Consider the following 16,959-nt stretch of genomic DNA (forward strand, 5'->3'; position numbering starts at 1 on the left):
GAAATGAAATAACTTGGTTTTGTTTTCATAATGAATTTACTTTCACTTTTTTCACAATTCTCTTCTTTATGTAATGCCAATAGGATAATTACCCAGTATAGATATAGAAGAAAAGCATACCAGTCTATTTTATGTAACCATTTTACATGGGAATTGAGGATCTTCAAGAATGGCAATTTTTTTTTTTGGAAAGACATAATCTAAAATATAGATTTTATTTAGTATACAGTTCTAGTGTATGTGTTTTACTATTTTCTGATGATATTGAAACAGTTTACATGCACAAAATATGGCTTGATCTTTAATGTCAAAAGGCCCTGTTTTAAGGATATGTTAGGTAAGAATCACTGCTCTTGAAATTGAAAAACAAAACAAAAAATCTTTGGATATGTTTGTTCAATCAGATTATAAGCATGTTTGTTCACTAAGAAAATAAGAAGGAAATATCTTAATTCTTATTAAAGTTTGATGCTTTCACTCCTTTTGGCCTGTTGGTTTGAAATGCTAACTACTGTATAAGTTACAGAAAGTAGAACATTTCTGATTTTGGAAGTTGCCTAGCTTCAGATTGTTAATTGACTAAATTTTATTTTGAGACAGAGAACCAGAAAAAAAAAAGATTACATTAAGCACACCACCCTAAGTATTAAGTAATAAGCAAATAAATTCTATTAGGAAAAAAACAAAACTAAACTAAAAAGATTGATAATGTGTAGTTTAACTACACAGAGTTGTCTTTTAGAGGTATAGGAGGAAGTGTTTGTGTAGTTATATATCCAGTGGTATTTACTCCATTTGGTCATGGACTGTAAATCTGGTTAAGCTTACCATCAAATATTTCTTAAATTTTTGAAACAGCAAAGGAATATGCTGACCAGGAGTCAAGCTTTCCCCTAAATTAGTCAGAAAATGTTTTAAATAAATAACAGGAAAATTTTAAAAGCTCTTCATCATTTTGATGGACATTTTTTTACTTGTCATTTCTAAGCAGAATTCAGCAGAGATTTCAAGACAGTACTTGTCTAATGGAATCATCTGAGAAGGTGCTGGTCATAATTATTTTATTTTTTCTTGCAGGCTCAACATGAGAAAATTATTTCACAGCAGCAGGCTGTCATAATAGCAACTCAATCTGCTCAGGCACTACTTGAGAAGCAAGGCCACTACCTTTCCCCTGAAGAAAAAGAGAAGATGCAAAGGAACATGAAAGAGCTGAAGGCTCAGTACGAGACTGCCTTAGCTGAATCTGAACGGAAAATGAAGATGACTCATTCTCTGAGGGAAGAACTGGAGAAGTTTGATACAGACTATAGTGAATTCGAAACCTGGCTGCAGCAGGCAGAACAAGAACTGGACAATTTGGAGGCTGGTGCTTCTGACTTCAGCGGTATTATGGTCAAATTGAAAAGGCAAAAGAGTTTTTCAGAAGATGTTATATCTCACAAAGGTGATTTACGGTATATTACAATTTCTGGACAAAGAGTTCTGGACGCAGCAAGGTCATGTAGCAAAAGAGACGGTGTCAAGGTTGACAAAGATGGCATTGATACTTCGGCTACTTATGCTGAAGTGCAGAATAAACTGGATAGTGCTTCAGATCGTTTTAAATCTCTCTATACTAAGGTAAGTTTTATTTATACCAAATAGGATAGGCTGCTATGATTTTGGAAATTAGTATAAAGAGGGGTTAATTGGTGAAGCAAATTACTGTGTGAAGTTGTAAATTCTTTGTTTGTTAATTTTAGATAATAGAACAAGAAGCTTTACTAGAATATCTGCATTAGTTGAGTGCCAGAATATCTAAGGTCTGAATGGTTGACATTTTCTACTTTGTGTTTAGTGTGAGTGTGAATGTAAAGATTTAATTGAAAAAATTTCAAAGAACTTACTTTTATACATACAAAAATTCTATCCCATTAGCTTTATTTGTGATCTCACTTTGGTCAACTTGCCAGAATCTACCCTTTACATATAAACATTTAGCACAGATGTAATAGAAGTACCTTAAATGTCTGACTCTAACTATGAAGAGAAAAACCAGCACAAAGTAGACTTGTCTTACTAAATCAAGAACTTGAAGAGCAGACTTAAAAAGTGAGATCTTCTGGGTTGTAGATTGGCTTGCAGGAACTTTTTTGCCTTTTGTAAAGGCTTGTTGTCTGTAATAAAATATTTAATGTATGATATACTTACACTGCATATATATTATGTATTTAACAGTGACATATATATTTATGCATTTGTGCACACACACGAGTTTATAGACTTGTATTATCGAAAGAATCTAGTCAGTTCTTAGTTAATTGGCTGTGTAACTGAGTGCATTCTATATTTGCCCACCAGGTGGAGCTGAAGTACCAAATGTAAATATTAAAATATAGTGTATCTAAGGTTCAAAATATAAATATTTAAAGAGACTTTATAAATATTATTTAACACAGTAGTTTATAAATATTAGGACTGTGTACAGTCAGATTGTCTAACCATCTCTGAAAAGACTGAAACAGAGTTTCACTGATCTCTTTATGTGATGATTCACTGTGTACATTTTGGGACAATACTAACATATAGTTCTAATAGGAACTTGGATAGATGACATCTTTAAGTTACCAAAACAAAGCGTATGTGCCTTATGGAGAAATATTGCTTTGGATTTGTTAGGCAGATAAGATATTTATGGAAACAATTATCTGTTCTCTGTATTTTAAAGAATATGCACATACCTTCTGTTTTTTTGGAAAATTTCTAGCTTCTATTGGCTAGATTTTTGGTGTCAGAGTGCTGATAACGAATATTTAGGTTGGTGGATCAAAAAGTCTTCCTAAAGTTTTTCCTGTTCTGATACAATGGGTTAAATTCTGGTTTGCTGATTGTATTGTTGAACTGATCGTAAATTATGCTTGAGAAGCACAAAGTAGGAAGAACTGTATAGCCTGCCCAACTGTCTCACCTGAGTTCAAAAATCAATTAGTCAGTGGAACGACGACAGGAAAAATGAATTCAGTATTTCAGGAAATGAAAATGAGACAGTGAGATTGTTATGAAACACAACAAACAGTTTAATGTATTTCCTTTTTTTTGTTTTCTACTCTTTTAGTGTAGCATCCTTGGAAATAACCTTAAAGACCTGGCAGATAAATACCAGCATTATGAAGATGCCTCATCTGGACTTTTGTCAGGTCTTCAGGCCTCTGAAATAGCTGTTAACAAACAACTGTCAGAGCCAATTGCAGTGGATCCCAAAAATCTCCAAAGACAACTGGAAGAAACAAAGGTAAAAAGCTTTAAAAAGCTTTAAAAAGCAGAAGTTCTTCTGTCCTAAAAGGAACTGCTTTCTGTCAGAAAAACTGGATAATCTAATATAATCCAAGTGGCTGCAGGCCAAATTCTTGCCTTGCAAGTCTGCATGCAACTTTTATAGTTCTCAAATTCAGCTGCCTAGTGTGTTATCTGAAAAGAACTAGAGTGAAAATAAAATGGGGGACCAAGATGCCATCAGCAGCGATGAAAACTAGATGTGTTTCATGTCACTTAGCAAATAGTAGGTGAAATCTGGAAAATTTTTGAACTAACAAAGGATTTAGTGATTCCAGTTTGTTGTCACAGTAGGGCTTGTGACCAGGTTCCTGATGGAGAAGACCATATGTTGTTTTTTGTCTGAGACTCTTACTTTTTTCTATTCACATTTTTGTTTTACTGCATTATCTCCAGTAAGGGATCACACTGGATCAGCAGTACACAGTTATTCTAGTCTGTTTACTTTCTCCAATTGTAACCAATACTACAGGCCCCACTAAAAGCAGATATAAAATAATTTGCACTGCACAAAAAAACAGGTGTTTGTTGTTTTTTTGTTTTTTTTTTTTCCACTGAGGAAGTAACTCACAACTTTATGTCAATCCTAGTATAGGCAAGACAGGATAGTGGTGGAGCTTGTGAAGGTAAACCACTAGTTAGGTTCATAAACAGTAGGCTTACAGGAGGCTTTAGGAACCCAAATATAAAGTGGCTTGTTTAAAGTTTCATACAGTCTGTTATCTTAGAACTGACTCTTGTATTTTCATAAACACATTCTTTTATCTACTATAATTAAAATGCAAATTCTTTATTTCTCAGTAAGCAAGGTTACTGTTCAGACTTCTCATCGCTGTTTGAGCTGTGCTATGTGGAGTTTCTATGCAGGTCTGGTATGTTTGCTGTTGACAAACAGTAATCAATATCTCTTGGAAAGTGGATGCTTTAACTACTTCCCTTAGAACAGTCTGAAAGTCATACATTTACTACATGGTATCTTTCAAATCTGCCACAGGAATTAAAAAAATATATAGTAATTATGTAAGATTTAAGAAAATTAGCTGTTCTTTCATAAATAAAAGCGTAAATTTTGGTCTCCAAAACATTGGAACAATTGAGGTGCATTTGTACTTCCAAACACTAGAAAGGTAGAAATAACACCAATTACAATTTGAAGCCCCATTTAAACTTCTGTTTCTTATGCCAAAACGAATTATGTCCTGTATAATGCCAATTTTCATGCAAGTAGTATAAAAGGAGTGAGTATTAGGGCTCTTTTATGAAATGCCTACATGGATTACTTGCCACACAAAAGAGCACTCGATGAATATGAGCAGGGAAGAAGGGAGAGACTACAAAGATGCAAGGATTCAAAAGATTCAAAGGAAGAGAAAAAACAGGAGCCTGAAGAAAGAAAGACAATTAATGAAAGCAAAACAGAATTTCTGAAGAAGTCAGGTGTTGCAAGTTAAAGCTGTCCCTTCTAGCCAACACATGCAGCTGATAATCCAGCTAGACACAGGCCTTGGCAGTATGGTGGAGTCTAATCTTTTTATGGGGATTAACTGTTCTTCAGAATAATCTTCAGCGCCTCTGGCATAAGTTTGCTTGCTTTCTGCCAGCATTGCAAAGTTTTTGGTATGTCTTTTTAATTTTTTTTCTCTTTTCTCTTTCTTTTGTACAAGTATAGTATATTTCACTAGTGTAAGGAAAAGTTCTCTCCAGGTCTGTCTAAATTTTATTTTGTCAACAGGGTAGCAAGATACGATATGTTCCAGCATAATGTTGTGCTCTGGCTACCAGTGCTGAATGCACTGACATGACTTCTTTGTCCCGGCATGGCAGATGGGATTGAATTGTATGTCCATAGCATTAGTGTGTATCAGAAAAAAATGAGAGGGCCCTTCAGTTTGGACTTCTGCAAAGTTCAAGCAAATCAAGACAAAGATACGTCATATGCACTAGCACAGAGACCTGAAGTACTTTAGAGACTGTTCACTCTAAAGTGGTTTTATACACTGGAGAGAGAAAGCCACTTTCAGAAGTTGATTAAGTCTCTCTTGATTCTGGAACAAGTCATAGCTGGGGTAGTCTCTAAAACTGTGGTCCTTGGTTAGAAGGAGAAACTTAGGAAAAAATTGGTGTTGCTGGCTCCAGGAAGTTTTAAAAACTATAAAGATGATGACATTGTTTCAAGGTATTCATGTTGGTGCTACAATATCAGCCTGATCCTTTGTTGATACAACTGATGGTTAGTGTGTAACTGCTGCTGTCTATATGTTTTTTTTCTCTGTTCTCTGATGCTGAATTGAAAATATGTTTGTTTTTCTTTTGGATAACACTTGAGTCAGTACAAATGCTCTTTAAGAAACAATTAACCAAAAGACACATTTTGAAGTTACATGTAAGACAGCCAGTTGAGTCAGAGACGTACTGTAGGACAGAAGATAAAGATGGTGAATAAACTAAAACAAGGGCCAGAAGGCCAAGACTAGTCAAAGCCAGTGGTGAAGATTTGTGGAGAGGCCACAAATTAAATTAGTTTATTCCCAGCACTAAGTTTAGGTTGTGTGGCATATTTTGAGCCTTACATGTGTACCTTTTAGCTATACTGAACTGCGTAATTGGCAATTGTGGAATTTTACAGGTTCTTCAAGGACAAGTGTCTAACCACCAAATTGCTGTAGAAAAACTGAAAAAAGCTGCTGAAGTGCTTTTGGATACCAGAGGGGAGTTGACACCAGACAAAGATGAGATTCAGAAAACACTGGGTAAAATGCTTGCTTTTCTTAATACGCGTTTTTATCACTTGTGGCATGCAGATAGCAGAAGAGACAAAATACAGAGTTTCCACATCTCTGTGTCACTGCTCACGTCTGTGTTTTGTTGAGATATAAGCTGTTACAACACGGTAAATTCTTTGTTGTGCTGTCTCCTGTGTTTGATCATGTGCTTTTCACTTAAAACCTGTCATTTTATTTTTAACTTGTTTTTTTCAGAGGGAGGGATTATGTTTAATTCCCATGTTACAGATGAGTGTGTCAGAGTTAGGGATTTGCTGAGGATCATAAGTTTACTATTGGGAAAGGACACGTTCTGGTTCAAGGAATGTGACTCCAGCTATCTGTTTCCAACCAATTATTTGAAGTTTGCTTAGCTGAACTTAATTTCTTCTGATTTCAAGTAACTTTCCATGGCAGGTTGTCCTTGGCCAGCTTCTTGATGCCCCCACAGCCTCTCTGTTATTCTCCTTCCTCAACACGATGGGGAAGATTATTATGGAAAAGCTCGTGGGTTGAGATAAAGACAAGGAGATCACTTACTTACCAATTACTGCCACAGGCAAAATACACTCAGTTTGGGGAAAAGTGGATTAAATTTATTGCCAAACAGGCAATAGATTTTGATAATGAGAGACAAAGTGAAAAAACTTGAACACCTTCCCACCACCCACCTTGTCTCCAGTCTCAGTTTCACCCCTTCATTTCCAATTCCTCCATCCTGACACCAAGCCATGCAGTGGGATAGGGAGTGGGAGGTCAGTCTGTAGAGTTCTATCTCTGCTGCTCTGTTCTCCCATTTTTCCCTTGCTCCAGCCTCTCCACAGACTCTAGTCCTTCAGGATAAGCCTGCTCCAGTGTGGAGCCTGCTCAGCTGTGTCCTGTGGCAGGTCCATTGTGGGGTTGGCTGGAACTGGCTGTATCCAGCTTGGGCCAGTCTCCCAAAACCTAGCTGCTACCCAACCTTGCCACCCACACTGAATACTCTTTCCTGTCAGTTGTGCGAATTAGTACAGCATGGCATTCAGCACAGTTTGAGGCTTGGATACTGGGTGTGTATATCACATTCCTATCTCTTACTGGAATCCCATCAGTAACTTTCAGCAACAACATAAAACAACTTGCATCTTTGCACTTGGTGATGAAACTCCATAGGAGGTATGTGGAACTTATAACTTTCAGAGGGTTATCCCAAAAGTGGTGATGAACCATCTAGAAAGCCATTCAGCTCTAACAATAACATAAGAGACATAGCTGTAGAGTAGCTCTCTTAATACCCTGCTATTTTATTTCTTGGGAACAGTCAACAGCTGCCAGAAGCTAGAGCTGCATGGGAACCAACTTCTAAAGATTTGGGAGCACAGCTGTAAGCTGCTCCCTCATTTCACTTGTCGTATGGGCTTCTTGGCTTTGTCTGATTCCATTCTTTTGTTGTGTTGTGTGTTTTTACTGAATACAGCTGATGCTTTTGCTTATTTCTGATACAGGCAATTTTTGACTCACACTTAACCTGGTGACAAGTAATAAAATGAGTTAAAAGTTTAATATGGCTAAAAGAAACTTTGAAATGTATTTTCTCTTTATCAGATGATATTGTGGAGAGATATGACAATTTATCAAAGTCTGTGAATGAAAGGAATGAGAAGCTCCAAATAACTCTGACACGATCCCTAAGTGTGCAGGATGGTTTGGATGAAATGCTGGATTGGATGGAAGGCGTTGAAAAGAGCCTTGAAGAAAAAGATCAAGTGCCTTTGAATTCTGCTGCTATTCAGGATATCATTAGTAAAAGCATTGTAAGTATCACACTGAAAGAAATATTTTTTTGAAGCTAAAGTTTCAGAAAGAATTAAAATCTTACTTTAATGGGCTCAGAATACTTAGTAAGGAAGACTGTTACATGAACTGAAACCTCATCAGGATTGATTTCTGTAGCTGAAATAGATCTACACTGATGGTCTTGCTGTACTAATTTATTGTATTACTTCACATGGTGGACCAGCTCCACTTCTTAAATTTTAATTATAAGCAGTACAAAGTGGCTTTTGCTTGTTTCAGATGCTAGAACAAGACATTGCAGGTCGCCAAAGCAGTATAAACACGATGAATGAGAAAGTGAAGAAGTTCATGGAAACAGCAGATCCATCCACTGCATCCTCACTGCAAGCTAAAATGAGTGAACTTGCAGGACGGTTTTCTGCAGCAAGTAAGAAGCATAAAGAAAAGCTGATGAAAATGGAGGAGTTGAAGACTAAAGTGGAGTTATTTGAAGGTCTGACAGAAAAACTCCAGTCGTTCCTAGATGAGAAAAACCAGGCTCTCAGTGAGACCGAGGCTCCAAGAAAGGATGTTAGTGAAGTATCTCAGTATATGCAGGTACTGTACCAGTCCATTTGTATACAATGTGTGTATCTAAGTGATTGAGCTATAAATAAGACATACTTGTTTCACAGCTTCAGTTGGTTGGCGAAAATCAGAGATTTCAGAGATTTAATTTTGAACAGCTGATTGCCGAGTCTAATATGAAGAATATAATTCTGTTTGAATTCTGTCTTGCAGGAGGCTAGTGTAGAATTGGCACAGCATAAGAAAGATCTGGAAGTTTTGCAGCAGCTTCTTGAAGAACTTTCATTCCATGCTCTTCCTGGGGATAAAGCATTGGTAGTAGAAAAAGTAAATGCTTTGTCAAAAAAATTCAGAGAGGTAGAGGAGACCGTAAAAGAAAAGTAAGTCAAACAATTACTGAAGTGTTTCCACAGCCTAGGCTAATAATACTGTGTGAATGTTATGATGACTGCTATCCACTTGTGTGCTACCTCAAGAGAGTACAGCTAACTTCAGAGTAGAGAGGCATTTTCATTAAAAAAAAAACACAAAACAACAAAAAAACACAACTGTTTGGAAATACATCTGTATCTGGTCTATCTGCCTGTTTTGCTTTCATAACTTAAGCATTCTTTGTATTTAGTTTGCTACTTGTTCTAGTCATGCAATTCCTTGAGTTAGGGTTGATCTGATGGTATTTGAAATACTGTCTTTGCTTTTATTGCACAGGACTGAGTAGACTTAGTTCACCAGCCCTACCAACATCTCACTTTAGGTTCAATTCATGTTCAGTTAGAAGACAAGCAAGCTACAAGTGCTCTGACAAGAGTTTGCCTCTCCATGGCACCACTGTAACTTTATCATCTCCAGTTAGATGGATAAGCACAGGACAGCTTCGTTTTCTACCTACTTTGTAATCATCTATGCATCTTCCATCAAAATGTCCCAAAGACGGATGTTTTCTGTTCATACAGAAAACTCACAAATCTGTGTCTGTAGTCTTTGAAGCCAGCATTGAGGCTGTTTTTGAATTCAGGAGTGGCATTATTGGGTTGATAACATCTATTGGTTTAATTGTCAGAAGGAATATTGACATCCAGTCCTGAATTTCTTTTGTTTTCAATTATCTAGAGAAGAGGATGTATCATCTTGTCAGAAAGAGATGGATGCTTTTGAGCTACTTGTGGAATCTTTAAAGAAATGGATAAAAGAGACGACGGAACGTATTCCAGCAGCACAACCCTCTCTGAATACAGAGGAGTTAAAGAAGCCTTTGGAAGATACCTTGGTAAAATACTGCGATACAAGCAGCTAAACTCAGCTAAAGGAAATAGGGCATTTGTTAGTGACATAAAAGAACAAACATAAGGCATAGGCAGCCACAGTGATGGGGACTAAGGAGCTTGCAGTCTGCATTTACGTTCCCATTTCCTTGGCATGTTTGGATATATGTGGTGGGTTAGCCTTAGCTGACTGCCAAGCACCCACCCAGCCACTCTCTCACTCCCTCTCCTCAGCAGGACAGGGGGAGAAAATACAGGTCTTGGGCTGAGAGAAGGGCAGGGAGATTGCTCACCAATTAGTGTCATGGGCAAAACAGGCTTAACTTGGGAAAGATTAAAAGATTGCTAATCAAAAGCAGTGTAGGATACTGAGAAACAAAAAATATAAATTAAAACACTCCTTCCACCCCTCCTTTCTTCCCAAGCTCAACTTCAGTCTTTGACGTAAGACTGTTCTCTCTCCCCTGCTCCAAGCGGCACAGGGGTATGGGGAGTGGTGGTTCTTCATAACACTTTGTCTCTGCCACTTTTCCTCCTCATACTCTTCCCTGGCTCCAGAGTGGGGTCCTTCCCATGGGCTGCAGTTCCTGTCAGAAAACCTGCTCCTGTGTGGTCTCCTCTCCACAGGCCCCAGCTCCTCCATGGCTCTCCCTGGTCTGCAGCGTCCTTCAGGGCACATCCACCTGTTGTGGCATGGGCTGTACTCTGGATATCTGCACAACAGTTTTTGCCCTTTCTTAAGTATGTTATAACTGAGGTGCCATCAGCATAGCGGATGGGCTCAGTTGAGGCCATTTTGGAGCTGGCTGGAACTGGCATGTCCAGCATGAACAGTCCCTGGTCTGTTCTCCCAAAAAAACACACCTGCGACTCCCAGCCTACCAAAACTGCCACATAAACCCAATACAGTACTACAAGGGATTCCCAAGTAACAAGGTTATTCTGTTCTCAACACTACATATTTTAAGTCTGGACTCAGTTTTGCAATGAACAACTGTCTCTTTTTCTTAACCAGAATTTAAAAGATGAATGGACGTTAAAAGCAACTGAAGTGCAGAAAATGAATAGCAGAGGAACGTTGTTGTGTAATCTGATTACTGCTGTGACTTCTCCTGCAAAACTGAGAGCAGTTGCAAAATCAGGTATGCATTCATATAATCAGGTAAATCTAACATCTAAGGAGTTTTTAAAAGTCCTCAAATAAATAAATAATGTATTGCATCCTATGATTAGGTTTCTGGATATTATGGCTCATGAGAAGTCAGTTAGCCGTGCCTGTTCTGACCATCATTTGCTGTGATTCTCATTTCAGCTATGTCTGACTACTTTAATAATTCAATACAAATTCTTACTGCTTTACATTGCCAAATTGCACTTTGTAAATGATTGACAAGTCCTAAAACCTGTTACTTCTGTCCATAATTCCCAGAGAATCAATAAAATGAACAGTATCACAGTCTTTTTCACCTCATCCCAGGAAACTTCTGATAATGAGAAACTGACTTAATGTGGTTGATGTTCAGTGTTTCATGTATCTGCCAAGTCTGCAAGTAGGACTTCCAAATAGAAACCCTGTTTTTGCAAACACTGATGCACCTGCACATCTTTGCTCACAGAGAGCCTTTTTCATGGCCGTTCTGTGTGACTTCAAACAAGCACATAATTGCAGAATCACAAACGTTTTGTTAGAAAGATGATGAGGACATCACTTATCTAAAAAGTAAGCCTAGACTAACTAGCTCATCCAAATGATGATAGCGTAATTAATGCTAGTCAATATTTTAGTTAACATGACATGAAAGGGAGTCAGTTTTGTATCCCAGTATGAATTTCCTGGTCCAAAATGTGCTTCCAGCCTGAAGCTTTGACTAACTTATTTTTATGTGTAATCTGATTTTAAAGAAAAGCAAATATATTCCCATGATTTTCTGTACTGTAGTGTTTAAACATTGATTTGTTTTACAGAATCTAGTAATTCTGCTAAGTATCACTGAAGCCATAACTTAAAGTATGTGGTACCTGGGGCATTTCAGTGGCCACAAGAACATTTTCAGTCAGTTCTTTAATTTATTTCCTGACCTTGTTAGTTCAAATATTGCCCTTCAGTGGTCATTTGCAAAGGACAATGGAAGGATGGAGACTTCCAGAGGATACTTATCTGGCAAGAGTAGATCACTTTCTTTTTCATATCTCTTGGTAGTAGCTACTTCTGTTTTCATTCATGTTTGACGTTTAAATAAAAATTTTCAAAGACCATTTTGGAACTCTAGGATATTTGTGCTCCTGCCTCTGCTTCTTTCTCTACTTCAATGCATCCAGGTTAAAAAAATAATTAAATAAATAGCATATAAGAGCAATCACAATCCTCCAGACTTGAATATTCACCCTCCTAGACAAGAGCTGTACTGTGTATCAGTAATCATGGTTTAAAAAAAACATAGCCTGGCTAATAGAGCATGAAGATTTACAAGGCTCTGGTTGGGGGTTCTCTGGTTCTCTTATCTGTTTATTTTCTCTTGCCATCCTCCAGCTGCCACTAAGGTGGCCCTAACCATCCAGGGCTGGATGCATGGCCTTCTCCAAGGCAACTGTTAATCTTTCCCTGTTAACTGCTGACCTGGGATTACAAACGTGCAGGAGAGTGGGAAGTGGTTCTCCTGCCTGTTCTCTGTGTCCCAGCACTGTGCTCTGATGGTGTTTCACAAAGTTTGTGTAGTCCTGAGTCCAGAGGCTTTGAAATGCTGTTTGATTAGCAGGGCTTTTTGGCTACCTCCGAGTGACAGTGACAGGACTTTATGAGTGACAGTAAGGATTCCACATTGCAGACTCTGGAACAGCATGGAACATATTGTCAAGTCTTGCTAAAGATAAGATAGGAAGGGATTTGTCCTGTTGATATCAAGAGGTTTTTTGCTCAGAGGTACACTCCTGTTTAAGTGGGTAAAGCTGTGTCATTAAGCAAGCTGTGTCATTAGTTGTGTTGTCTGCAATGACTGCTTTGGGTTTCTTTTCTGCTCAGTGTTCAGTGCTTTCCTCATGATTTTCAGTGTTTGCCGCTCTCCAGGGCAATGCCCAGACATGGTTGGGTAAAAATGTTCTCAGTGAGCAGTAGGGAACAGATTGCTTTTCGGGAGGAAGAAGTGACATTAGCTGTATGGTATGAGCAGGCCTCACAGCTAGAGCGTAGACCTTTGTCCACTATTTTCATTTATTTGACATAGTATTGTAAGCTGTAAGACTGCTCATGCATCATGCATACGTGCATGCTATATGTGCGTCTGTTCACCCCCACACACTCTGCATATGCTATGCATATGTGATCCCACTTATGGCATTAGCTGGCTGGAGCAGGTTAAAACATAAAACAACCTTCAAATATGTAAAACCATCTAAATAAAATGTTTGTTTTTACATGGTTAGCATGCACATTTTTCTTTGAATGTTATAATGAAAACTATTCGTCATGTTGTATTGAAGAGGAAGTGTAATGCTGGTGTTTTGGTGGGAAAAGGCCCAGCTGAGCATGTGACTTAGTCTTTCTTGGTCTGTAGGTGGCGCAGTGTTAAATGGTGAAGGTGGAGCTCCAGGAACTCAGGATTTTCTGAAAAATAAAGGTCAGTAATCACTAGGTAAAAAATTCAGGATGTGATAAAGAAACGTGCTTGTGAATTACTGTTAAATATGTTGATATTTTTAAAATATTGTGTGCAGATCTGATTGCAACAATCTTTACTAGACAGACTTCATATCACTGTTGCATAAGGAAATTATGCTATTATGATGATATTAAAATCAACTATAAAAATATCTGCCTTCGATACGTCCTTTGAAAACAGATCAAGTCTTTGCTTTCTGAATCAATATGTACTTCTATAAATACAAATAAAAAATATAAATAAATAGGAAGAGCTATTTTAATATAATATATGGATTTTGAGAAAATTATTAGGATTTATGTGATTTGAAACTTTTTAATACCAGCCAAGGTACACAACATGAACACACATGTATATATACGTAATGCAAAGACACATTTTACATACATCTGTATCATTGTACGTGACCAGTTCCTTTTCAGAAAAAAAAGGACCCTATGTAGGCACTTACATATGCTTTGGGATGGCCATGTACTAGGTTTCAAGTCTGCAGTGTTCATTCTTCTGAATTACAGCCTGCTTAGTACACTGACTGCCTCCTAAGCTCTCTTGCTGATAACACACCTTTATAACGAGCAAGATACGAATGCAGTAAGGTTAGGTAGTCAAACTAGTAACTGTTAAGAAATAATAATAATTAAAATAATATAAAATAATAGAAATAATAGTAACAAGTTAAGAAATAATTCTTAACATGTTCAGCAGCTTCTGGTTTGGGGAACTATTAGCCATGGTCACTTGAAGTACTGTTTAGAATTTCTTGGAAGTCTAAGTATTGCTTGAAGTATATGTGATCTCTAATGTAGTCTTTGTTCATCTTTCCTTTTGCAGAACTGACAACTGTTCAACAAGCCATGTCTGATGTAAATCATAGTTATGAAGATTTGGGAGTTTTACTGAAGGAAAAGATTTCAGAACTAGAAAGTATGCTTTCAAAAATGCAAAATATTCAGGAAGAATCAGCCTCAATGATGCAGTGGTTACAAAAAATGGACAAAACTGCATCAGACTGGGAAGCTGCTCCAACTGATAGTGAAGCTGTTAAAGCTCAAGTCGAGCAACATAAGGTAATTCATGTCTTCAGAAAAAAAAAAAAACTCCATTAAAATTATTGAGGGAATTCTATCTGAACAATTGCGTCTCAGCATAGCTTAATGTTGCAGAGAGTATTTAAATGATCCAGTAAACAGGAACATGCCAGTCAGGCTTAGAGCAAATCTCGCGAACTGTGTCAGTGCAGTAAAAGGAGCACTGGGTCAGAGAGAATGAATTTTGCATGTCAAAAAATAGTGATTCTGATGTCCAATTCATATAGGTAAGAGTATATTGATTATGCAGTGTACTTTTTTGATATCTTTAGTTGTTTAAGCATATTTACTGGATTGCTCATAAGATCTGTGCAGCTGTATCTATCCAAAAGCTGTTTCTGCAGCTGCTGGTTCACTGACGCTCCACAGATCTCCCCAGCTCTGCAGCTGCAGAGGCTTACGTCTATTCCAAGGCAGTGTTTCCCTTCAGCAGCCATGTCATGCTTGTTTAGTCGTATAGCTGCACAAACGTCTCCTCCCCTCTTTTTAATTGGTATAAGAAAATCACTGAATCAGGAATAAGCTTTTGTCCTGCTTAAGCACAGGGGAGATATGCTACTCACAGCGAAGGACGATATTTACACATGTAAAGGTTTATCTGTAAAGTGAAATGTAATGTGTAGCTAAGCTATTGAAAATTCTTCCCTTGTCTGTGACTTGGGATAAACAAGGGCAGAATTTGATCCTGCTGAAGTACTTATTTATTTATTTACTACTTACACATTTTGGGGTTCACCCTTAAAAATTAAACTGAATAGCCACTGATTTTCCTTAAGTTTGACTTTCTTCAGACTCAGGTAATATTCAGTCCCAGAACTCAGACTGTATGTGGAAAATTCTTCTTCCTTCATTTGTAACAAAGACTGTTCAAAGCTGACAAGACCATCTTACTCTCAGTGTAATAACAGAAGAGTGTTCCTAGCCAGATGGAAAACTGAGTGATTACTCAAGCAAGTCCTTTTGATGCAAACGGACCTTTTACTAAAAGTTCTAAACCAAGCACAGATCTGTTCAGTGCTTATTTTAGTGTAGTGTTGTTTTTTGGGGGGATAGTTACAATGAAACTCCTCAGTGCAAATTCTGTGACTTCAGAATGTTGACGTAAGAGACCTTTCCTGGGCATAAGACTGTCCACTTCCATCTGTAAGAGCTGCGTGAAGTGTTTTCAAGGCACTGCTTGGGCATCTTAATCCCCTGAGCTTAAGTCTGCACTTAAGATACGGTGCTCTCTAAATGACAGTTCTAGATCATCTACAAGAAGCAGTCAGTCTGTGACAGCAGAACTTTCAATGAGGTAACTGAGTCCACACAGAGCTCTTATACATTGTTGCTTAGTCCTGTAATTTCTGCTTTGAACCTCACTGTGCACTAGTCAGTTGGCCTTATGTACAAGAACAGATTCCAGTTACATGCAAGAATGCTGAGATTTAGTGGATCCTATTTATCTGAATTATTCTAATCCTTTCATTTGTTCAAATTAAATAGTAATTGTTAATATTAACATTGCTTACATAGATGAGGTCACTCCCAAAAAAATATGACCAGCCAATACATGCCATTAGAAAGGGTTTCGAGGCTCATAGCAGAAAAGCAGTATATAAGTGCTAGGTATTTATGGTTTACTTTCATGGTTACTATCTCAGAATTATGAACTTCAAAAATGCTTTACAGTTTATCTTTAGTCTTACATTTATTTTTTTACCATTTGATTTTACAGCTATTTGAAACTGAATTAAAGCAAAGTGCAAATAAAGTGCAGGAGCTAAAGGACAAAGTGACAGAGCTGTTGGAGAAGAACCCAGACTCTCCGGAGGCACCCAAATGGAGACAAACATTGGATAAAATAGGTACTTCAGTAAAGCTGTATTATAATTCAGACTGATTTAAAAGTTGTTTTATTACATTTTAAAAAACGTATTAACAATCACACTTGCTCCCTCCTACCCCTTAAATTCTGTGGAAATAAATCCCTTTACAAGAGGGTGAATCTGGAGTAATTCCACTGAAGTTGGTGGACTTTGAATTTATGTCAATGCAATTAAGAGAGGCCATAGCTTGGCTGCATGTTTTAGAGGGCTTTACCTTTTTCAGACAGTGTGTGGCTAAGACTTGAGAGGTCAGCTATTGCTCCAGATACATATGTAGTTGTTCTTACAAAAAGTGCTACAAACAAATCAAGTTAATACTATTTTCATATAAATAATGCTTTGAGTTGTTGGTAATGCCTTTCCCTTGCACTGATGGCTTTCGTCATTTTGTGGTTTTGATGGCTTTCTACCATTTTCTAAAGCTGGCTTCATAAATTTTGCCATAAAAATTGGAAATTATCATGTTTGTACATTAGATTTTGAGATAATGCGGTGTGTAATTGTTGTGAGCTTTTAAAAGCTCTTCTTAGGTTTGTCGTATTTTAAATAAATCATAGATCAGTCAGTGTTTCATACTAATAGGCATATATGAATAAATAATAATAGCTGCACCAATAGCAATTGTAAAGGTAAATCTGTCTTTTTCATAAGTGTACTTCCAAAAA

The 16,959-nt window shown here is 37.4% G+C and overlaps 1 protein-coding gene across 42 annotated transcripts in view; it reads left to right on the forward strand.

Annotated features, from left to right (window-relative positions):
• The window catches only part of DST (dystonin), a 297,166-nt gene that overhangs the window by 198,055 nt on the left and 82,152 nt on the right, over window positions 1-16,959 (forward strand). For all 42 annotated transcript variants that reach the window (XM_072036347.1, XM_038176486.2, XM_072036332.1 and 39 more), the window contains 11 exons: window positions 1,078-1,623; window positions 3,098-3,274; window positions 5,942-6,065; window positions 7,662-7,870; window positions 8,133-8,450; window positions 8,634-8,800; window positions 9,531-9,687; window positions 10,698-10,824; window positions 13,234-13,296; window positions 14,170-14,405; window positions 16,144-16,273. In XM_072036347.1, coding sequence (XP_071892448.1) covers window positions 1,078-1,623; window positions 3,098-3,274; window positions 5,942-6,065; window positions 7,662-7,870; window positions 8,133-8,450; window positions 8,634-8,800; window positions 9,531-9,687; window positions 10,698-10,824; window positions 13,234-13,296; window positions 14,170-14,405; window positions 16,144-16,273 — 2,254 coding nt within the window. The remainder of the gene's footprint in view (window positions 1-1,077; window positions 1,624-3,097; window positions 3,275-5,941; window positions 6,066-7,661; window positions 7,871-8,132; window positions 8,451-8,633; window positions 8,801-9,530; window positions 9,688-10,697; window positions 10,825-13,233; window positions 13,297-14,169; window positions 14,406-16,143; window positions 16,274-16,959) is intronic.

This window comes from Anas platyrhynchos, chromosome 3 (genome assembly GCF_047663525.1).
Source record: "Anas platyrhynchos isolate ZD024472 breed Pekin duck chromosome 3, IASCAAS_PekinDuck_T2T, whole genome shotgun sequence".
Taxonomy (NCBI): Eukaryota; Metazoa; Chordata; class Aves; order Anseriformes; family Anatidae; genus Anas; species Anas platyrhynchos.